Source organism: Cyprinodon tularosa, unplaced genomic scaffold, assembly GCF_016077235.1.
Source record: "Cyprinodon tularosa strain WSP-4 unplaced genomic scaffold, ASM1607723v1 ctg198, whole genome shotgun sequence".
Classification (NCBI taxonomy): domain Eukaryota; kingdom Metazoa; phylum Chordata; class Actinopteri; order Cyprinodontiformes; family Cyprinodontidae; genus Cyprinodon; species Cyprinodon tularosa.
In genome coordinates this window covers 1,252,501-1,273,751 of record NW_024038724.1, presented here as the reverse complement: position 1 = coordinate 1,273,751, position 21,251 = coordinate 1,252,501, and the positions used below count along the sequence as shown (strand labels likewise).

The 21,251-nt window shown below is 37.6% G+C and overlaps 1 protein-coding gene across 5 annotated transcripts in view; it reads right to left on the bottom strand.

Moving 5' to 3' along the window:
- mcamb (melanoma cell adhesion molecule b) overlaps window positions 1-12,268 on the bottom strand; it is a 59,738-nt gene extending 47,470 nt beyond the window's left edge. For 4 of the 5 annotated variants that reach the window (XR_005280713.1, XM_038283989.1, XM_038283992.1 and 1 more), the window contains exon 1: window positions 12,089-12,268. Coding sequence is in view for 4 of the 5 variants with exons in the window: in XM_038283989.1 (XP_038139917.1) it covers window positions 12,089-12,155 (67 nt within the window). In the remaining variant the exon portion in view is untranslated. The remainder of the gene's footprint in view (window positions 1-12,088) is intronic. The other variant, XM_038283991.1, reaches the window with a different exon arrangement.
- Window positions 12,269-21,251: the final 8,983 nt, after the last annotated feature.

Here is a 21,251-nt window from a genome sequence, read left to right as displayed (position 1 = left end):
ATATGTGTATGTATGATCATTTGCCAGATGTTAAAGGTAAGTCTCCATCTCAGGAAATGTGATAGACTAAGTTATCTTATCTTATTTAAGGTGCATGTTAATGTTCTCTAAAATGCTCAGGTAGTGAGGTTTAGAAGATATGCCGCACAAGAGGGGATTGTTGGCTATGCTTTTGAGTGTTTACATTGTGAATGTCAACTACTTGCTTCTCCTCAACACAACAAACAAATCCCTGACTTTGCATATACAGGGCTGACCATTTAATAGATCTGAGGAAAAAGAAAGGAGGTCCAATCTGCCAATCTGCTTTTACATCAATGAAGATCGCTGTAATAATGCCGCAGTCTTTCACAAAACATGTAACCCTCTCATGTAGCCATTCTAATCTAAACTGTAAACCTTTCTATGCACTGAGGGAGTTTTGCTTTGTTTATTTTGGCCTGTTTACATCCCAACCACAATATTACATATAAAATCAAGTAGATTATAATGTGTGAAAAAAACAAAATGTGTTTCTGCATATTGTTTAAAGAGTCTTACACAAATTCCCTGTTTGTGCAAAAACATATTGGCCAATAAAGGTGATTCTAATCCTAAATGTCCCTGTTATAATCTTCAGCTGTGCTTTTATCAATTATTTTAGGGTTCATCTAACATATTGGTTTACTTTTTTTAAATGTGACCAGTAACTCTGTAAGCAATAATCCAACAATCAAGCATCAGATTTATTACACTAACCTCATTAGACCTCAGTTTCAGAAATCTGTAATCATGAACAATCATCAAAAACAAGTAACTAATGAGAAACAAATCACAAATCAAACTTGCATTATAGCTTATATCACAGAGATTGCTTTAGAAATCCCTCATAGATAATCGTTAGAACCTGGTCTGAAACCAGCACTGAGAGCAGAATGTAGAAAATATCTCCAACCTAAGGAAACCTGAGAGTCGCAGCAGGGACACAATCCTTCATTCTGTGGTTTCTGAGTGCGACAGATTCCCTCTTTAACCCCCACAGAAAATTAAGTTATTTTTGAGAACATTCTTTTGCAGGTTGCACATAAAGGCTTTGGCTACTTCCTGATATTTTGCACATCCAGTGTTTTGTCTTGTGTTTGTAGCTTTAGTCCAATTCCAAGTATTGATTTGATCGGCACAGCTAGAAATTTGCCCCGGAAAAACCAGAAAAGTTGTTTTTATTTTTTTCATCATTTTGTCAAGGAGATTTTTTTAAAGACAAAAACAAAAATGGCATCTGCACATGCTTTGTGTCAATAGCAAGATACGAAGATGTACTTTTAGCACATTTTCTACAATTTTCAGGTTTTTGAAAAATAAAAAAAGAACAACAGCTAAACATGGTCTGCATTTTCTCTGTGTTCAGTTTTAAGCATAAAAATCTCTTAAAATGTTTTCCTTTGTTGTGGTAAAATTATGCTCAAGACATGCCATATATACACTATATTGCCAAAAGTATTTGCTCACCCATCCAAATTATTGGAATCAGGTGTTCCAATCACTTCCATGGCCACAGGTGTATAAATTCAAGCACCTAGGCATGCAGACTGTTTTTACAAACATTTGTGAAAGAATGGGTCGCTCTCAGGAGCTCAGTGAATTCCAGCGTGGAACTGTGATAGGATGCCACCTGTGCAACAAATCCAGTCGTGAAATTTCCTCGCTCCTAAATATTCCACAGTCAACTGTCAGCTGTATTATAAGAAAATGGAAGTGTTTGGGAACGACAGCAACTCAGCCACGAAGTGGTAGGCCACGTAAACTGACGGAGCGGGGTCAGCGGATGCTGACGCGCATAGTGCGAAGAGGTCGCCAACTTTCTGCAGAGTCAATCACTACAGACCTCCAAACTTCATGTGGCCTTCAGATTAGCTCAAGAACAGTGCGCAGAGAGCTTCATGGAATGGGTTTCCATGGTCGAGCAGCTGCATCCAAGCCATACATCACCAAGTGCAATGCAAAGCGTCGGATGCGGTGGTGTAAAGCACGCCGCCACTGGACTCTAGAGCAGTGGAGACGCGTTCTCTGGAGTGACGAATCGCGCTTCTCCATCTGGCAATCTGATGGACGGGTCTGGGTTTGGCGGTTGCCAGGAGAACGGTACTTGTCTGACTGCATTGTGCCAAGTGTAAAGTTTGGTGGAGGGGGGATTATGGTGTGGGGTTGTTTTTCAGGAGCTGGGCTTGGCCCCTTAGTTCCAGTGAAAGGAACTCTGAATGCTTCAGCATACCAAGACATTTTGGACAATTCCATGCTCCCAACTTTGTGGGAACAGTTTGGAGCTGGCCCCTTCCTCTTCCAACATGACTGTGCACCAGTGCACAAAGCAAGGTCCATAAAGACATGGATGACAGAGTCTGGTGTGGATGAACTTGACTGGCCTGCACAGAGTCCTGACCTCAACCCGATAGAACACCTTTGGGATGAATTAGAGCGGAGACTGAGAGCCAGGCCTTCTCGTCCAACATCAGTGTGCGACCTCACAAATGCGCTTCTGGAAGAATGGTCAAAAATTCCCATAAACACACTCCTAAACCTTGTGGACAGCCTTCCCAGAAGAGTTGAAGCTGTTCTAGCTGCAAAGGGTGGACCGACGTCATATTGAACCCTATGGATTAGGAACGGGATGTCACTTAAGCTCATATGTGAGTCAAGGCAGGTGAGCAAATACTTTTGGCAATATAGTGTATGTTATTTTGTGGGTTGTTTATAGCTGTGTGGAGAGTAAAAGTTTGGTTTAAAGAGTCATGGCTTGGAAACGGATTATCACCCCTTACTTTTATTGGGGTAGGCTATAGCATTCATTTTCTTCTAAACTACAGATGAAATGCTGGGAAATATCTGAGTGTTATATGCAGATTCAGGCTTCAAGCTAAAATATATTATTACAGATGTATAAAGAGAATAGAAAAAAGTATAAGCACTTGGAAAAAGGTTAACAAAGCATACAGCTGTTGTACTTATTTCAATGTCACATTGTAGAAGTCTCATCTGCAGTGATTGTGTAAAATATCACCTTAGAAACACAATTACAAATAATTGGAGTCAAGACTTAAATGTTTAGTTCTTTTTTTACCAAGATTAAAAAAAACGAAAGCACTGCAAATGACACCCTGTGCAAACAGGTGGGGTTAAATGTGTGCTTTCTTCACATGTCAGCTGATTCAAACCCACCAGCATTCAGTTTGACTTATTGCTCTTCCTGTTCATCTGTTGCCATTTCTGCTCTGTCTCAATGCTTTGTAGGATGTATATAAACCTACAAATGACAGCCAACATCACCGTGGTGATGCTGGCTGTGCCATTTGAAATAATTATGTTTGAACAATTTCCTTGCACAAATTACTGCACATTTGATTGTGTTTATGTTGGAAAAATTGCATGGTTTGCTTCTTCAAGGCACAATTTTCTAAATTAGCAAGTTGCTGGTCTTGTATCGAACTATGCTAGATTCAACTGAACACTGTAGGACAATCAGTCAGTGTTTTTCTGTTCCAAAACATAAAACTACATAGTGCAGAATAAGTATAACATCAATCTGAAAATCATTCAAAATTATATTAATTTAGGTAGAAAGTAAACCAAAGCTAAATGCTTCTTATTCAGATTTTAAACTAAGTTCAAACTGAATCTAAAAACTGGACAAAGAGTAGAAGAAAATGCAATATATGTGTTATAAGATGATGCATAAAAAAAGGATTTAGTTTTGTTGAAATCCATGTCCTTAAATAAAAACCTGTATATGTTGTACATAATATATTTAACATGAAATGTTTCTAAAGTCTGTTAAGTCAAATGATGCATCCAAGGAAACATTATATTCGAACTTCAAGGCCACCACCTTCAGCTACAGGAAGGAATATTAATTGTTTTGAATCTTCAAACCCCTGGTCTATGAATCTCTGCTCAGTGAAGGAACTAAATAGCCAATCAAATGTGGCATTGCCGTAGGAATCACCAGAACTAGTTGGGACATTACTTCATGCTGTTTGCAAGAGCTATCTCTGGGAATCTGCCACATTACTTTGCATGTTCTATAAATATTGATAAAGATTAAAACCAGTGAAATGACTTTAAAGTCCTTTTTTATGAGTACAAATGACTTTAAAGTGAGCATCTGTGCAATCAACAGGGAGATCACTCTTAATACAAAGAAACTCTTCTTTTTTATAGCATCTAATTAACTTTTATTAATACTAACTGAGACTCAGTGCTTATTCACACTGAGTTTTTTCTCTGCTGGGTTTATTAGTTCTTCCACTCAGACAGAGAAAAGTTTACATTAAAAGAGAGCTTTAATGGTGGATCATTAATAATCCCAATGAGCAGCGATGAACAAACTTTCACACCATACAAGTTCATCCAGTATTGTTTTACAGTGTCATAGCACATATACAGTAACAGCACCACAATAAGAAAAACAACATCAAATAGGTTACTAAATAGTGACAGAGCTGGGCAGACATATGTTCTCTTTGTGTGTTTGTTTGTCTTTAGGCCAGGGTGTCGGGAAGCACCAGGTGTGCACAGCTGTGTGCGTCTGATCAGAGGACATGAACAATACTGAAACCCAGAGGAAATTTTGGTTCCACACATTCTCTGTGTTTCTTCGCTGAGGTGAGCTTAAATCGGGTTGATAGGATTTGGCCTTCAGACAAATTTTGAACATCACAACATCTCTTAGGTGATGTTTTTTATTGGAGATGAGGCAGACTTTGTTTCCTGATTACCACTAATGGCTTGGTGAAATCTAATATATCCAAAGATTATCTCTACAATATAAATGTTTAATGAAGTAATGTCTTTTTCAATTTTAAAACTTACATAACTTACATTATTATTTTTTAATCAGCTTGACCTTATTAGAAGACTGAATTTACTTTTTTATCTGGGACATGCTATTCATAATCTAGGAAATGCAAAACTCAAAACGTTTGGGGTATTTGAACAATTTGTTTAGTTTTAATGTTATGAGAAAGTATCTCTCACTGCAGTAATGCGATAAAAAACGAGAAAATCAGGTAATCTCATAGTGGTAATCTGTGATACAGGGCATTTTCCAGGTGGGCTGGTCCTACTTTCAGCGCGCGAGGACCGGCCCACCTTAAATCATACCCCAACGGTAACTCTCCAGCCGAAGCTCCTACCTGTGACAGTAAATAACTCAAGGAGCTCAAGAAGTAATACAATGTTAACCACCTACATCATGGGTGTCAAACTGGTTCCAGAAACAAGCAATAGCACACCAATCAATAGCACACCAGACTCCATTCATCTCATTAAGTCATCATGTTCAGACTGGACTCACTTGATGAGATGACTGGAGTCTGGTGTGCTATTGCTTGGTTGGAAAGAAAACCTGCAGCCACACGGCCCTTTCTGGAACCAGTTTGACACCTGTGACCTACATGATGCACGTCCTTGTGACGGTTGGCGTACGGTGTCATTTTCTATTTCCTCAAACTGTAAAATCCTTGGAACAATCTAAATTATAATAAAACTAAAATGCTTTCTTTAAACCAAACCACAATGTACCTCTTATGTTTGGCGAAGTTATGTTTAAATATTTTGCAAAAATATGTTGCGGTGCATGATGGGGTTTTGCATCTAAAGGCTAATGTTTCCCGTCTTACATATATTGTTGCCAGGTTGGGATGTTTTCCCAATCTGGCAGTTTAGGATGGCCGTCTATGGGTAAAAAAAAATGTTTCTCTTTAGATTTATGGCCTAAGAGATCAATTGACTTTGGTTCATATTGGGCGAGATTTTGTATATCCAGGCGGTTTATGAAAATTTTTTGGGGTGAAAAAGGTGAGTCAGGGACATTTGGGAACCCTGCTGATGTGGTGAGTGGGGGCGTTACTCAGCAGCAGTCACTGTTGCGTCCAATAACCGTCTTAATAACCAAAGCCAGTAAAACCATAAAATTGTTCCTACTCTGAGCCTGGACCCATACAATGGGGTTAATGCTAACTTGTTGTTAAAATACTGATGTAACCTTATAAGATTTTTTTTTCTTTTTTTTTTTAATTTCAACCCAGAGGTTCAGGTACAGCTTTCCGTTTAAGGGATACTGTTTAATACCAATCTTCTTCAAGATTTTCTCATATATGCAAGGAAGGATTTTCAACTTTCCTCCACACTATTTTCTGTTATCACTACTGGAAAGTCTTATATGCAAATATACTGATGATGAAAAACTACAAAGTGACTTAAAGACTGAATCACAGCTTCCCTGTTAAGCTTATTACTAGCAAAGGTTTAACAAACGTGTAAGCTTCCTTACGTTGTTTTCCAAAGTAAAAAAAACTTTAAATTGCTCTGTCCTGCAAAAAAAATAAAAAGCTGTTGATATCAGGGTGTGTTTGCAGACTTATTCTTTTGCTGGAGCTGCAACATACTAACGATCATTGGCTGCTACTTAGCACACACTCACAAAATGGCCTCGATGACAGCAGCACAAAGCCCTGAGAGCTTTCTCCAGCAGTAACAAGCCCTCCCAATCCGCTGCACTACCGTATTGACCCAGGTAATGGAGATAATGGATGTTATTCGCATCGAGAGGAAGATCAAACAGTGAAAGGAAACCCTTTGTTTCAACAATTCCTGCTCCCAAGTGCAGAGCCATTATTATGGTTCAGCAGGGAAATGATGCACTGAACCCAAACACAAGCTTGATAGAAAACACTAAAAAACAAAGCATTTATGAGTCTCATTTTGCTTGGCATTAGAGTAATGCTGCAGAATTAAATCAATGATCTCACTGCAATATTTTGGAGTCAACATTTGATGTAAGTGTAGCTGAGGAGCAACAGCTGTGCCCACATGACCATGTAGATCCGTGGATTATCTGAGTCCTGCAGCCTATTCCACAGACAAACACAGACCAGACAATAGTGTGAAGCAATAAAGTATTTTAGTCCAGCATAGAAGCTCAAGTTCATTTATAATGTATTATATCCTAAAATACAGTGGCGGTCAAGTCATTGAAGATAAGTCTCTTTTACATTTCGTTTAAAGGAAAAAAATTAAGAGTTAATATTAAGATTAATATTATTTTTAAAGAAAAATATTAGAAAAGTCTGTTATTTTTGTACTACTATGAAATATTGTTTGTATCGCTTTGTGACTTAGTGCTGAAGAAAATAGACAACAGGTGAAGGAGACAGGAGGCTGGTGATGGCAGCAGGTAGGAATAATAAAACTAATGAGACCACTAAAAGCCAGAGAATCAGAATGAATAAAATTTTAGGAGACACTGTGGGACAGAGAGGTGCAGATGAGAGTCTGTAATAAAAGTATTTTGTTCTATTAGTTTATTGATAATAGAATAGAAGGATAGAATAGAATAAAATTCAACTTTATTGTCATTATACTGTCACAAGTAAAAAGCAACAAAATTAATTCTATACATTTAACCCATCCCATTGGGGAGCAGTGGGCTGCTATTGGGAGCAGTGTGGGGTTAAGAATCTTGCTTAGGAACCCAGAATGGAGGCTGTGGGGATTGAACACTCCCAAGAACTCAGCAACATTCCCAAAAGTGATAAATAACATGTAGAGACATAAAAGTAATATCAGGTGGGGAGGTGCTTTAAGGTTTCTGCATACCCGTCAGAAAATAGCTACGGTAGTTACATCCCTGCTTGAACAAATGCCAAGCAAAATCCCTGCTGCCTTTTGATTTTTGTTTTCTTATTTAGATTTTAGCCTGTTTTTACCAACTATTTCCCATTCAGATCTTTGTTAGTGTTTTGTTTGTGTCACTAAACTGAGACCATTGATTCCTACTTGAGTAAAAAAGACTTATTATTCAGGGGATGAATCTGAGTCAGGTTTAGAACATATTTCTATTAATAGGAAACTTTGTTTTTTTTTGTTTTATACCAACATGACTTTTGCTCCTCTTTTACAGTCTAATCCAATTTTATTTGCTAAGCAATTATAAAATTACCAAAGCTGACCAAAGTGCTGTACAGAAAAATTGATAAAATGTCACAGATAAGAGACAAAACAGCTCAAACATGGGTAAAATCAAAAAGGTGGGTTTTGACAGGAGATTTAAAAACAGTCAGAGAGGAGGCCTGCCTGATGCACTGAGGAATGTCATTCTAGAGCTTTGGAGCTGCAAAGCTAAAAAACACGCAAATTCAAACATATATGTCAGAATTCATGGAATTCTGACATATATGTTTGAATTTGTATCTATTCAGATCATGTGCTGTCCCCAAGGCAACGCTCGGATTAGTTATCCACATCAAAACAACACCACTTAATTAGGTGATCAACTAAAGAGCTATCTCTCAGGTCATCTATCAGATATGCTGTGTTTAGTTCTTTTTTCCAATGAAAAGTACACCTTTTAAATGTTGGTCATGTGCTGTCTTTTGGTCTTACACTTCCTTTGCCCTTCACTTTTTTACAATTTTCCATTGTTAAGCACACAGTACACATGCTGTCCTACAAATCCAAGGAATGGAAATAGTTTAAAAGAAGTCAGAGTCCAATGGAGATGTCCACAAGTGGACGTTCATCATTTGATGGTCAGGAGAATTTTATATCAAGGCTGTTTTGAATGATTATTAGAAAGCAGGGACAAAAGGTTGAAGAGATAAAATATGGCTTAACATGTTTTATTTTTTTTTTAGATAAAGACATTTTTTAGATGCATTTATCCTCAGAAACTGGAATCCTATAATTGTCACTCAAGGCTCACTGATCAGAGCTATAATCAGCTCTGATTACCAGGTTAAATACTAAAAAAGATGTTATTTTGCCACTTATTGAATGTATCAGAGCTCAGAAAATTTGTTTTTGTGTGAGTCAGCCAAACAACAGCCAGTAATTTAAACAGCTGTTAGTGACGCTTTGATAGATAAAGGGGGTTTCTTAAAATTCTGTTATTTTCTGTTGGATTTAAACCTTCTAACTTTATGAGACCTCAAAGAAATTATAAAATCATCATCAACCCGGAAAGACATTTGATCAGTGCATCTTATAAAGCAAACTAAAACCATTATTTAGGATCTACTCTAGTATTAGTGATCTAGTGGGACAATAAACAGGGTCAAATGGGGATAAATGTGAATGTAGAATGCTGGAGAAGAAGCTGATCTCAAAAGAGAAATGCTTTTGATAAAAAGGAAAGTCAAACATTTTCCAAATAAGCATCTCTTTCCGTTGTTTCCAGATGACTCTCAAGCTTTGTCCACTATTTCCTTTCCAGGAGTTACAAGAGGTCTGGATAATGCTTCACTAATCTCAACAACCATGAACTCACAAAAACAACTTTGGACAGCTCCAGATGGATAATACAAGGTAATGGTGTGGATGAAACAAACGGTAGAGGGTGACTCCTCTGCTCTGTGTTTGCAGGGGGACACATAAACACAACATGAAATGCTCCAGACTTTACTTTGAGAAGCAGAGATAAGTGACAAGGACATGTTTTCCCCCCACACTGGGATACAGTTTTATGACACACTTTTTGGTTTAAAGAAAGACTTTCATGAATTATATTTATGTGGTATTTCCAACATTATGTGACTGATCGCTGTTTAATCAAACATTGCTCAGGAGGGGCTACAAGCAATGTTAAATAAAACTCCTAAGAAGCATGAAATGACACCACATGATTTCAAAAATGTGCCACATGAGAATTCTGAATTTGGAGACTTTTATTTATGATCTGTTGAATCTAATATTTTTGATGCTGTTGGTCAGGATTCAACAAGGGCGTTTCTTGTCCCTCCCTATACTACTTCCTCTTCTGAGGGGGCAGAAGTGCTTCTGAGCTCAAGTCTACATTTTTCAAAGCTGAGAGGAATGACCTTTAAACCATAGTGGTCTAATATGAACGCTCTTTGGTTTGTTAAGCGTACGTCACAGGAAGCTTATTCATTCCTTATCAGGGATTGTCTCCTTTCTGATGAAAGGTTGCTTTTTTCACCAATTTTTAGGCAGTGACTAATTGATCTGCTGTAGTATTTAAAGAAATCTGTACTTAACTGTAGTATTTAAAGGAAATCCAACTTAAGAGTAGCAAAAGTATCTAAATATTTTGAAAAAAGGTTGATCTATTGTATTGTCTATGTAATAACCAAACTAAAAGTGGCATATTATGCTGAAGCCAAAGGAATACGTTTTTGTATCTTTAAAAAAAAAAGTGATGTGCTTCACATGTGGCCTCCTTTTTTCCTACACTTCCATATAAAAATTCAATGCTTCTATTGTCTTGTGGGTGATTTTAACTCAGAATAAATCCATCTTAGCCATGAAGGTCTTGAGACATTTGCTAGAGAACATTAGTGAACAAACAGCACCATGGAAACCAAGGAACACAGCAGACAGGTCAGGATGTGAAGAAGCTTAGGGCAATATCCAAAAGCACCACAGAGCACTGTTTACCCAGAAAATACAAATATAAAGCCTTTAATTAGAGAAAAAGCCAAGAAGCCTGTGGTAACTGTGGAGGAGCTGCAGAGATCTTCAGCTCAGGTGCTTAGAAAGGTTGCAGGTTCATCAAAGAGGAAAATTAAAACATACAGGACAAGCAAGTCATGTTTTTCCACATTTCAGGTCATATTTCTTCTTGAGTGTTGGTCTACCACATATAAACCCTTTAAAATACTTAGTAATTAAAAGTTGTATTAAGAGAAAATGTGAGGAAGTTTGAGTTGCACAAATGCTTCATGTTTGACACTTTAGAGAACATTTAGTAAAGTTGTTTTTGTCATTGCAAACCATGAAACAAAAAAAGAATCAATTCAATAGAGTAATTTTACTCTCTTTATCTCGGGCTGCATGAGATTACATTACTGATCAAGACAGTTGAATACATATAGAATAGTATTTCTGCATGGATACATTTATTTCTGATGAATGACTTTGAGGTGCAAGAAAGTCAGCAAAGGACAAGACCAGGAAGTGGACTTTATCAGGAGAAAAAGATAAGGAAGGGATAAAAAACAATGGCCTGAGCTCAAACAAGACCTCAGTGCAACACAGCATGAAGGAAGAGGGAAGTCTGTGGGGTTGGTGGCAAACAGGGTCAAACAAAAAGGTGAAGAGTAGAGATTTAAGGAATGGAAGAGAAGGGAAGACAGTCACAGGAACAGGAAGGCATGAGCTGTTTGAACAAACCAACTTCCATCTTATCCTTAGGAATGCATACAATGACCCACTTCTCATGACTCTCTGTTTAAGGAAAAAGAAAATAAACTCCACGGCAACACAGGTGAACAAATTTCTCTCTGCTTCTATGTGGCGTCAAAATCTCCCTCCTCTGTGGATCTGCAGAGAACCAGAGCTCAGACATGAATGTTCTATGCTAGAGGAACATAGTTGAGCTATTCTCTGCTGCCCCAGCCGCCCTGAGCCACTTGATCACTGCTGGGACAGTGACAGAAAGCAGACAGAGAGCTCCCTCATTCTGCACCTCTGTGGGCGCTGCTGGCTAAAAATACACGCAGCGTACTTCACAGTCCACCAGAACTTTAGATAGTAAAGGAACGTGATCTCTATTACAGAGCAGGTTTCCAAGTCCACATGCAACAAGTGAACAAGCCCATCATTGAAGGCAGCCTTTATTCAAGCCAGTCTTCATTCACTCTTTATTCCTATGTTAATGTAAAAAGCAAAATCTTGTGAAAGCAACTTCTGTGCACAAAGAATAGAAACTAATGAGCAAATTAGGTGAAACCGTTACGCTCAAATCAATTTAAAAAAAGAAACACCAATAAGAGTAAACGGGATTCCTGCTGGTTAAAATAACTAAAATGAAATAAGAAAACAAGAGAAGCTGAAAAGATGATTTGCTCCAACAGGAAAACAGCTTCTTCAGGAGTTCAATTTCTAAACCACTTAAAGGTAACAGAGTTAGTCATAACTTGATTACAGGTCATGCTTGCATAAAACAAATGCTCTTTCAGTTAAGCCTCCTTCTTATTTTATTTTGACTTTGCAGCCTGCATGTGTACAAAGTATACAAAGTAATCCTAACATCCCACCTAAACATTTCCAGTTCTTCCTGAATCCCAGAAATCCCATCATCCATAGACTCACTCACCTCCCCAGGTGTGAAGGAGAGCCAGGAGTCCCAACAGCAGCAGAGAGGGAACATCCCGTACGGCCATGGTGTTGAATCAGAGGCAGTTATGTCTGTGCAGGGCTTTGCTTAGAAGACGTCTGCTCCTCTCTTGTTGAAATGCTTCGACCCACACAGCAAGAGACAGGAGCAGCATGAGGAGGCAGATGATGCAGAGGACGGGGGGGGAGACAGAGCTCCTCCACTGCAAAAAGAAACAGTCCTTTGAGAGATAAATACACTCAGACACTTTCACAAGCTGATCTACCAATTAACTTTTCCTGATTCCCTTTTATAGCCGTCCCACAGCTCTGTGCTGTTTCCTTTATGGAGATAATTAGACAAGACATACGTTCATTCCTATATCTACTGAGCAAATGAGTGGATATCTTTTGCAGTGGATACAGAAGGAGGAACAACCAACTAAGAGAGAGAGAGAGAGGGCAAAGCTAGTAGAGGGGAGGGTTGAGGTCTGGTAGAAAATACGAATGATGCAGACAAGTTCAACTCTACTATACCACACCTTTGTTGTTTCTGAAACTCCCAAAAATATCAATTTTTAAATTGCCTAAAGTACAGTATCTTAGATTTTATCAGAAGGAAATCTTGCCCTTTTCAGATACTGACAAGGGTAAACCTGGAAGTCCTAAAGTGTGGGTGTGGTTGCCATTCACTACACATTCAGTGAGATCTGTGAGTGTGAGTTGCACGTAATTATGACAGGTTCAGATTGGTTTGATAAGATCAGCTGCTGGCGTAAAAGTAGTTGGTGAGGGTTCAGATTAGAAAAAAAGACTATATTAAGTTGTGAAGGGGCTATGAATCCTCACGGCTGGGACATTAAAGTGTTTTTTTACAATAAAGTTTTGACTCAGAGAGCTGTACACAGATGCCATGCCTTGCAAATGAATATGAAAGGAAAAGCAAGTTTATTTCAGCAAGAATATTCAAATCGTTTCACATGGTGATGACAGGATAAAGGAAGACATATTTACGCAGTGTTGTTAAGTTTTCATTAAGAATCACAGTGATTCACTGTGAAAATGAAGAATCTCTGCTGCTGCCTCTTTTTTGTGCTTGAGAGGCTTGATATCCCATTTTAATCCTCTCTCTCATGGAGTGTCTTCTTCTTTTTTTTTGTTTTTTGTTGAAATGTTATCATTCAATTGTTGGGGTTGAATCTTATGGAGGACCTACAGGTGCTGGTCATAAAATTAGAATATCATGAAAAAGTAGATTGATTTCAGTAATTCCATTTAAAAAGTGAAACTTGTATATTATATTCATACATTACATACAAACTCATATATTTCAGATGTTTATTTTGTTTAATTTTGATGATTACAAATGACAACAAATGAAAATCTCAAATTCATCATATCAGAAAATTAGAATATTGTGAAAAGGTTCAAAATTGATGGCCCCTGGTGCCACACTCTAATCAGCTAATTAACTCAAACCACCTGCAAAAGCCTTTAAATGGTCTTTCAGTCTAGTTCTATAGGCTACACAATCATGGGGAAGACTGCTGACTTGACAGTTGTCCAAAAGACGACCATCGACACCTTGCACAAGGAGGGCAAGACACAAAAGGTCATCGCTAAAGAGGCTGGCTGTTCACAGAGCTCAGTGTCCAAGCACATTAATAGAGAGGCGAAGGGAAGGAAAAGATGTGGTCGAAAAAAGTGTACAAGCAAGAGAGATAACCGCACCCTGGAGAGGATTGTGAAACAAAACCCATTCAAAAATGTGGGGGAGATTCACAAAGAGTGGACTGCAGCTGGAGTGAGTGCTTCAAGAACCACCACACACAGACATATGAAAGACATGGGTTTCTGCTGTCGCATTCCTTGTGTCAAGCCACTCTTGAACCACAGACAGCGTCAGAAGCGTCTTGCCTGGGCTAAAGAGAAACAGGACTGGACTGCTGGTGAGTGGTCCAAAGTCATGTTCTCTGATGAAAGTAAATTTTGCATTTCCTTTGGAAATCAAGGTCCCAGAGTCTGGAGGAAAAGAAGAGAGGCACTTCATCCACGTTGCTTGAAGTCCAGTGTAAAGTTTCCACAGTCAGTGATGGTTTGGGGTGCCATGTCATCTGCTGGTGTTGGTCCATTGTGTTTTCTGAGGTCCAGGGTCAACGCAGCCACATACCAGGAAGTTTTAGAGCACTTCATGCTTCCTGCAGCTGACCAACTTTTTGGAGATGCAGATTTCATTTTCCAACAGGACTTGGCACCTGCACACAGTGCCAAAGCTACCAGTACCTGGTTGAAGGACCATGGTATCCCTGTTCTTAATTGGCCAGCAAACTCTCCTGACCTTAACCCCATAGAAAATCTATGGGGTATTGTGAAGAAGAAGATGCAATACACCAGACCCAACAATTCAGAAGAGCTAAAAGCCACTATTAGAGCAACCTGGGCTATCATAACACCTGAGCAGTGCCACAGACTGATCGACTCCATGCCACGCCGCATTGCTGCAGTAATACAGGCCAAAGGAGGCCCAACTAAATACTGAGTGCTGTACATGCTCATACTTTTCATGTTCATACTTTTCAGTTGGCCAACATTTCTATAAATCCTTTGTTTTTATTGGTCTTCAGTAATATTCTAATTTTCTGATATGATGAATTTGAGATTTTCATTTGTTGTCATTTGTAATCATCAAAATTAAACAAAATAAACATCTGAAATATATGAGTTTGTATGTAATGTATGAATATAATATACAAGTTTCACTTTTTAAATGGAATTACTGAAATCAATCTACTTTTTCATGATATTCTAATTTTATGACCAGCACCTGTATAGAGTCATCTTGCAGGAAATATTTAAATCATGCATTTTGAAAAGTTATTTGAAAAGCATTTTCTACTACTTACACATATTAAATTCAACTATAAAAGAGTAAGTGTAAATTTTATTTATTTTATCCATTATTAATAATTAATTAATAATGCAATTTAAAGATGTATTTTCAAATCATATTTGGAAATGGAAATGTATTTTTATGATGTCTTTGTGTGTTAAAATGAATGATGCTTTGAGGTCTGACAAGGTTCTCTTGGACTTTGGCAGAAACAAAGGCCTAAGCATCATGGGATCTCCACTGTGCTTTACTGTGGTTATACTGTGTTTTTGCCAAATTGTCCATTTAAATTAATTCAAAACCCACCTAGAATGCTTATTTTTCAGAAGGCTCAGCTCCAATCTTAGTTTTATTTAAACAAACAAGGTGCTACGCATTTCTTTTGGAAAAGAATATTGATTTCTCATTGCAGGAATTATTCCCAACAATTTTTTTTTTTTAAATGCACTGACTTGCTAATGATTAAGATTTAATTAATTACATTTTTTTATTTTTTTAGTTTCAGTCTGAGGTTCTGTTGCTGCCGTAAAAGATTAATCTGTTCAAGGCAATCTAAGGATTTTAATAGAAATACCTGTAAAACTGTCTGGATTAGTTTTTTTGTTTAACTTTTGTCCATTATATAAGACTGAAATAAAGCAAGTGAACATTTCTGGAATCCCTTTTGAAGAAAACCTTTTAACATTAGTCAAAGAATTATAGATTTGCAAGTCATGATAAATCTCCACCTCGCTAATAAATATTCTATTGTTTATCTTAGTTTATATAGTGCTGAAATCATGATCTCTGCTTTATGGACTCAGTTTGTTGATAGGCAAACCTGATTGTATTACCTTAAATACCTGATGCATTAAATACCCATATTATTGCCATGCCACCATGAAAATTATTTCTTAGGGCACAAGTAGGGTGGTTTAAAACAGATATTAAAAAATAGCATGAAATGAACTTTTGCAGACTTACAAGGCATAACTTTTAATCCAGTGGAAAAAGTATTTCACAATTTGGCCAGAATACCAACTCATGAGAATAACACTGTGAGTTCATATAACAGAAGAACCATTACATTTAAGGATATAATTTCACTGATACAATAGATTTGTTTTCATTCATCACATAACATAAACATTGCTACACAAACAACAGAGAGAGAACAGTCACTCAGAGAAAGACATAAAGTCAAGGTCCTACATGGGAATATTAGCTTTCATAATAATTATTATTTTCTTTTTTGCATTCTTTGTTTTGATTTGTTTTGATTCCAAATATGGAGGCTGAGAAAGAGCTGCAGGGAGTTATGTCTGAATATTTACCAAGACAATGTCTGACATAGTGACTTTCAGTCTCTTCTGGAGAGGTAAAAGAGGATCTGGCACTGAGCCTTCAAATGTTTTCTCATCTTTTAAAGATTTAGTCCCACAGGGACAGCCCAAGCCTGCATGGGGCCCAAAGCAAAATTCGGTTTGGGGCCCCTTTTTCTCTGCCAATAATATTACTGATGAAATCAACAGCCTAATGATCAGATTATTCACATACCACTTTTAAACTCATTGCATCTCTGGCAGTGATGTTTACAGTCTGGTGTTACTTAAAATATTAAAATAAACTATAATGGATTTCATTTAAAGTAAAAGTGTTATGTAGTTTATAGTTTTTGGTTCCAACTGCAACAGCATTGTGCAAAAACAACAACAAACAAATGATACGACTTTGATTAACTAAAATAGTAATCAGGTGCAAAATTAAATTAATTTTGAAATTAACTGATTAGCTCTTAAAACTATGTAAACATATGTAGCTATTATTATATGCAAAAGCTCTATTTGAAAAGAAAAAAACAAGATTCACCCAAACTTGACTTTTAATGCTATACTGCTCATTTCAATAGTCCACTCACTCCTTAAAACCTGTGCCGAGTGTTTTCTGTTTGCAAAATACCTGCTGACATCACTGTCAGAGATCTGATAGCAAACTGTGTTGTTACTAATACTAATCACAGCCAGCCCACTTGATCAGTCCTCTACCGTGAAAGAAGTCAGGTTGTTCTTTAATAATATGAGTTTTAAATAGCTCTGTTCTGCAGATGCAACAGTCACAGGGAGACGATGGGCCTTCCTCAGAGCTACGGCTCGGCTCAGATCTCATTTGAAAGAAAAATGTGAATAAATGGTTTCATCTGAGCTTTAGGGTGTCTGGAAGGTTTTCCATCTCTAAAGCCAGGCCACTCTCATCACTCTCAGACTGTTCTCCAAAGATAAGCTTGTCTTGGAGACGTTGACACTGGTCTATTCTTGTCTGTGTATCATTCTGGTCCAAGAATGTTTTTCTTTCCTTTTTTTGTGTGTTTTTGTCACTATATCAATATGTAAATCATTATAGAAACAAAAGGAAAAAAGGATTGTTCTAAGGGTCCCACGAGTTGCCATGGGGCCAAAGAAGTCCCGTAGAGTTTAGTGAGTAATGTAGTCAAATCATAGCTACTTCCTGGAGTCTGTTTTTTATTTAGATTGTATTGATTTTTTACAAAAATGCATCCATCCATTTTTCTTACAAGCTTACTCCCAAGTGGGGTTGCGAGGGGTGCTGGTGCCCATCTCCAGCTGTCAGTGGGCGAGAGGCAGGGTACATCCTGGACAGGTCGCCATTCCATCACAGGGCAACACAGAGACAAACAGGACAAACAACCATTCACACTCACACCTAAGGAGAATTTAGAGAAGCCAATTAACCTAACAGTCATGTTTTTGGACTGTGGGAGGAAGCTGGAGTACCCGGAGGGAACCCACACATGCTCAGGGAGAACATGCAAACACAAAAATCTTACAGAAAATAAATATTAAAAAAGTGTTTTTTAAGAGTAATTGTATTCATACATATTGAGCTAACTTTACTCTGGACCCCTAAATAAAATCCAGTGTAACCATCTGCCATCAAAAAGCCCCTTGGTTAATAAAAGTAGTCAACTGCTATGCAGATAAATCTCTCTTCTGAAAAAGTTAAAATCATATTTATTCATTGCACACTGAATGATAGATCTTTGTTAGTTTGACGACTGTGGTTTGTATTAAAGGTAATGAGAAATGCAAAATTCTAAGAAGGCTTTATTGTTAAATTAAATATTTTTTTAAGTACACGCTGATAAACATTGTAAAATCCATGTGAAAAGAAAACCTTTTTTGAAAGCAGAAAGATTACTGGAGTTACAGTATAAACAGCCATACAATAATTGATGTCAACTCCTGTTTCATTCTGTTGGAATGAGTTGGAAAATCATGTCTTATGGTTTTCCAACTGTCAGAGGAGAACTCCCTGTTCCTAAAACAGCTGCATTGTTCTGTCCCGTTCAACCTATTGTTAGAGAGCATGATGACTGGGTCTTTAAAACAGATAACATGGGTGTAGCTTGAGGAGATGTGGAGTAGCTAGGCAAAAAATAAAAGAGGTTATTTTTTCCAACAACCCATGTAAAATTCCTCACAGGCAAATTTCAAGAATGTCCCCTTTTCAACCTTTTTAAATTTGACACATCCTGGATGGGACATTTGGGAATATCCCAGGGCCGTGGGGTTTTGGGAATAAGGCAGAGAGAAGCAGGAAAAAAGGGTTGTCCACTCTCCCACTAGGTTCCCAAGGACCTCAGAGCGGTTACTATTTACAGTAGCATGCTTAAACCTAATGACAACAGGGGAAAAGAAATATCCCAAACAAATCACTATTTTGTGTTTGTGTTTATAATTAGATAGTGTACAGCGCCGTGCAAAAGAATTTAGCCCCTTTGAACCTTTCAACCTTTTGCCACATTTCAGGCTTCAAACAAAGATATATAAGAAGAATAATATATAATGTATATGAATCAACAAGTGGGAGACAATCAATTTATTGGATATTTTAAAGTTTTTAAACAAAGTCTGTGTGGGGTGTGTAAAATTCATCGGCCCCTTTAAATTTTAGCGCAGGAAAGTCTCCAGAGGTTCAGTGAGGATCTCTGAGGTTGTGTCCAAATGTGTCCTCAATCACTATGTAGAGAGGGGAATATATAGTATTTCGAATATACTATATATATCTGCTCGTCTAGTGACCCTGGATGATCCCTACTTTTCAAGGTGCATTGTCATACAATTTCGAGTCCACTACTTTTTCATCCACTACACATTCGGACCATCACTTAAAATGGCATAACCACTGTATAGTGTCCTATATAGGGATAAGGACGGACATTCGGACGCATCCTGAATAATCCAATGTCGACCGAAATGACTAATGATGATAAATAGAATCTACCTGTGTGTAATCAAGTCTCCGTATAAATGCACCCAGTCTATGATCGTCTCAGAGGTCTGTTGAAAGTGCAGAGAGCATCATGAAGGTCTGGGACAATGTTGAGAAGTTTAAAGCTGGATTTGGATACAAAAAGACTTCCCAAGTTTTAAACATCCAAAGGAGCACTGTGAAAGCAATGGTATTGAAATAGAAGGAGTATCTGGCCACTACAAATCTACATAGACCCTGACGTCCTTCTAAACTTTCAGCTCAAAAGACGAGAAGACTGCAGATCGCAGGTGATGCACTGCAAAACCATGATGAACTGCAGGGATCTAAACCTAAAGTGGGAGATTCTGTCAATAGGACAACAATCAGTCATATACTGCAAAAAGCTAACCTTTATGGAAGAAAGTCATTTCTTAAAGATATCCATAAAAAAAGTCTTGTTTAAGGTTTGTTACAAGCCACCTGGGAGACACAGCAAACATGTGGAAGGAGGTGCTCTGGTCAGATGAAACAAAAATCGAACTTTTTGGCAACAGTGCAAAAGTGACAGGAAAAACGGATTGAACCAAATGCGGGACCATTCTGGAGAAGACTTGTTGAAGTCTGAAAAAATGCCTGAGACATGGACGGAGATTTATCTACCAACAAGACAATGATCCAAAACATAAACCAGAATTTACAATGAATAAGATAAGATAGACTTTATTGATCTCACAGTGGAAAAATTCACTTATTCACAAATAAACATATCCAGGTGTTAGAATGGTCTAGTCAAAGTCCAGAGCGGAATATAATCAAGAATCCGTGGAAAGAACTGAAAACTGCTGTTTACAAATGCTCTCCATACAGAGCAAATTTCAATTTCTCAATCTGCAAACTGATAGAGACATAACCCCAGGGACTTACAGCTTTAATCGCAGCAAAAGTGTTACTTCAAGGGGGCTGAAAAATTCTGCACACCCAATTTTCCATTTTGTTTTTTGAAGTTTGAAATATCCGATAAATTTTGTTCCTCTTCATGATATTGTCCCACTTGTTGATTCTTCACAAGAAAATGTACAGTTTTATATCTTTGTTTAAAGCCTGAAGTGTGGTGAAGGTCAAAGTTCAGGTGGGCCGAATAATTTCTCGAGGCATTATTAGCAACTTTCAGAGACTAAATTATGAACAGTCTCCTTGATCTGCATCGGGTATCAGTTGGTATAAAACCTAGAGTGTTACAACCTTAATTCTCGAGGAGAATGTGATGTCACAAAAAAGTAGTGGGAGGAACATTAACACACAGGATAAGTTTAACTTGGAGATGTTATTTTTTCATGCATTATGCAGACACACACAAAACAACTATTCTATAGACTTCTTTAGTCTGTAGGACAGTAGATGGATATGCTAACACACAAATAACCTCAGATAAGATATTAAACCCTTGCCAAAGGCTATGTTTTTAACAGTTTTAAAAGGTCAAAGAATTTAATTCATTATGATTACCCCTAAACTACACACTATCCAAACAGTTCTCTCAGTATTCAGACAGTCATTGCATGATCATAAGGAGAGAGAGCATGAATCTCTCAAATACAGGAGAACTGAAGAAGGTAGCACCTATAGCGAACAGACAGGAATACAGAAAGCCGCTGGAATGACAAAACTTAAGGGAATGATAGGGGTCTGAGACTGACTGACTTACTCCAAGGTAAAGGGTTTTCATTTTAATCTTATATGAGCAAACGTTTTAACCGGTTCAATAACATATGCCTCTTTAGAGAGAGAGGAGCCAAGAAATAACCAACTACTACAATTTCTAAGCCTTCTATTTATTTTAAAGATAAATAGAAATGGAGGTATTTTACTGATTTGTGACATTTATAACGGTCAATGATAACAGGCCATTTCTCAAATGATCTTAAAATGTGCTTTTATACAACGACGGCAACAGAAAAGAGAACTTTTAACTTAATACTGTGAACTCTGTGAGCGCTCCACTGGAAACTGCTGCTGCAGCAGT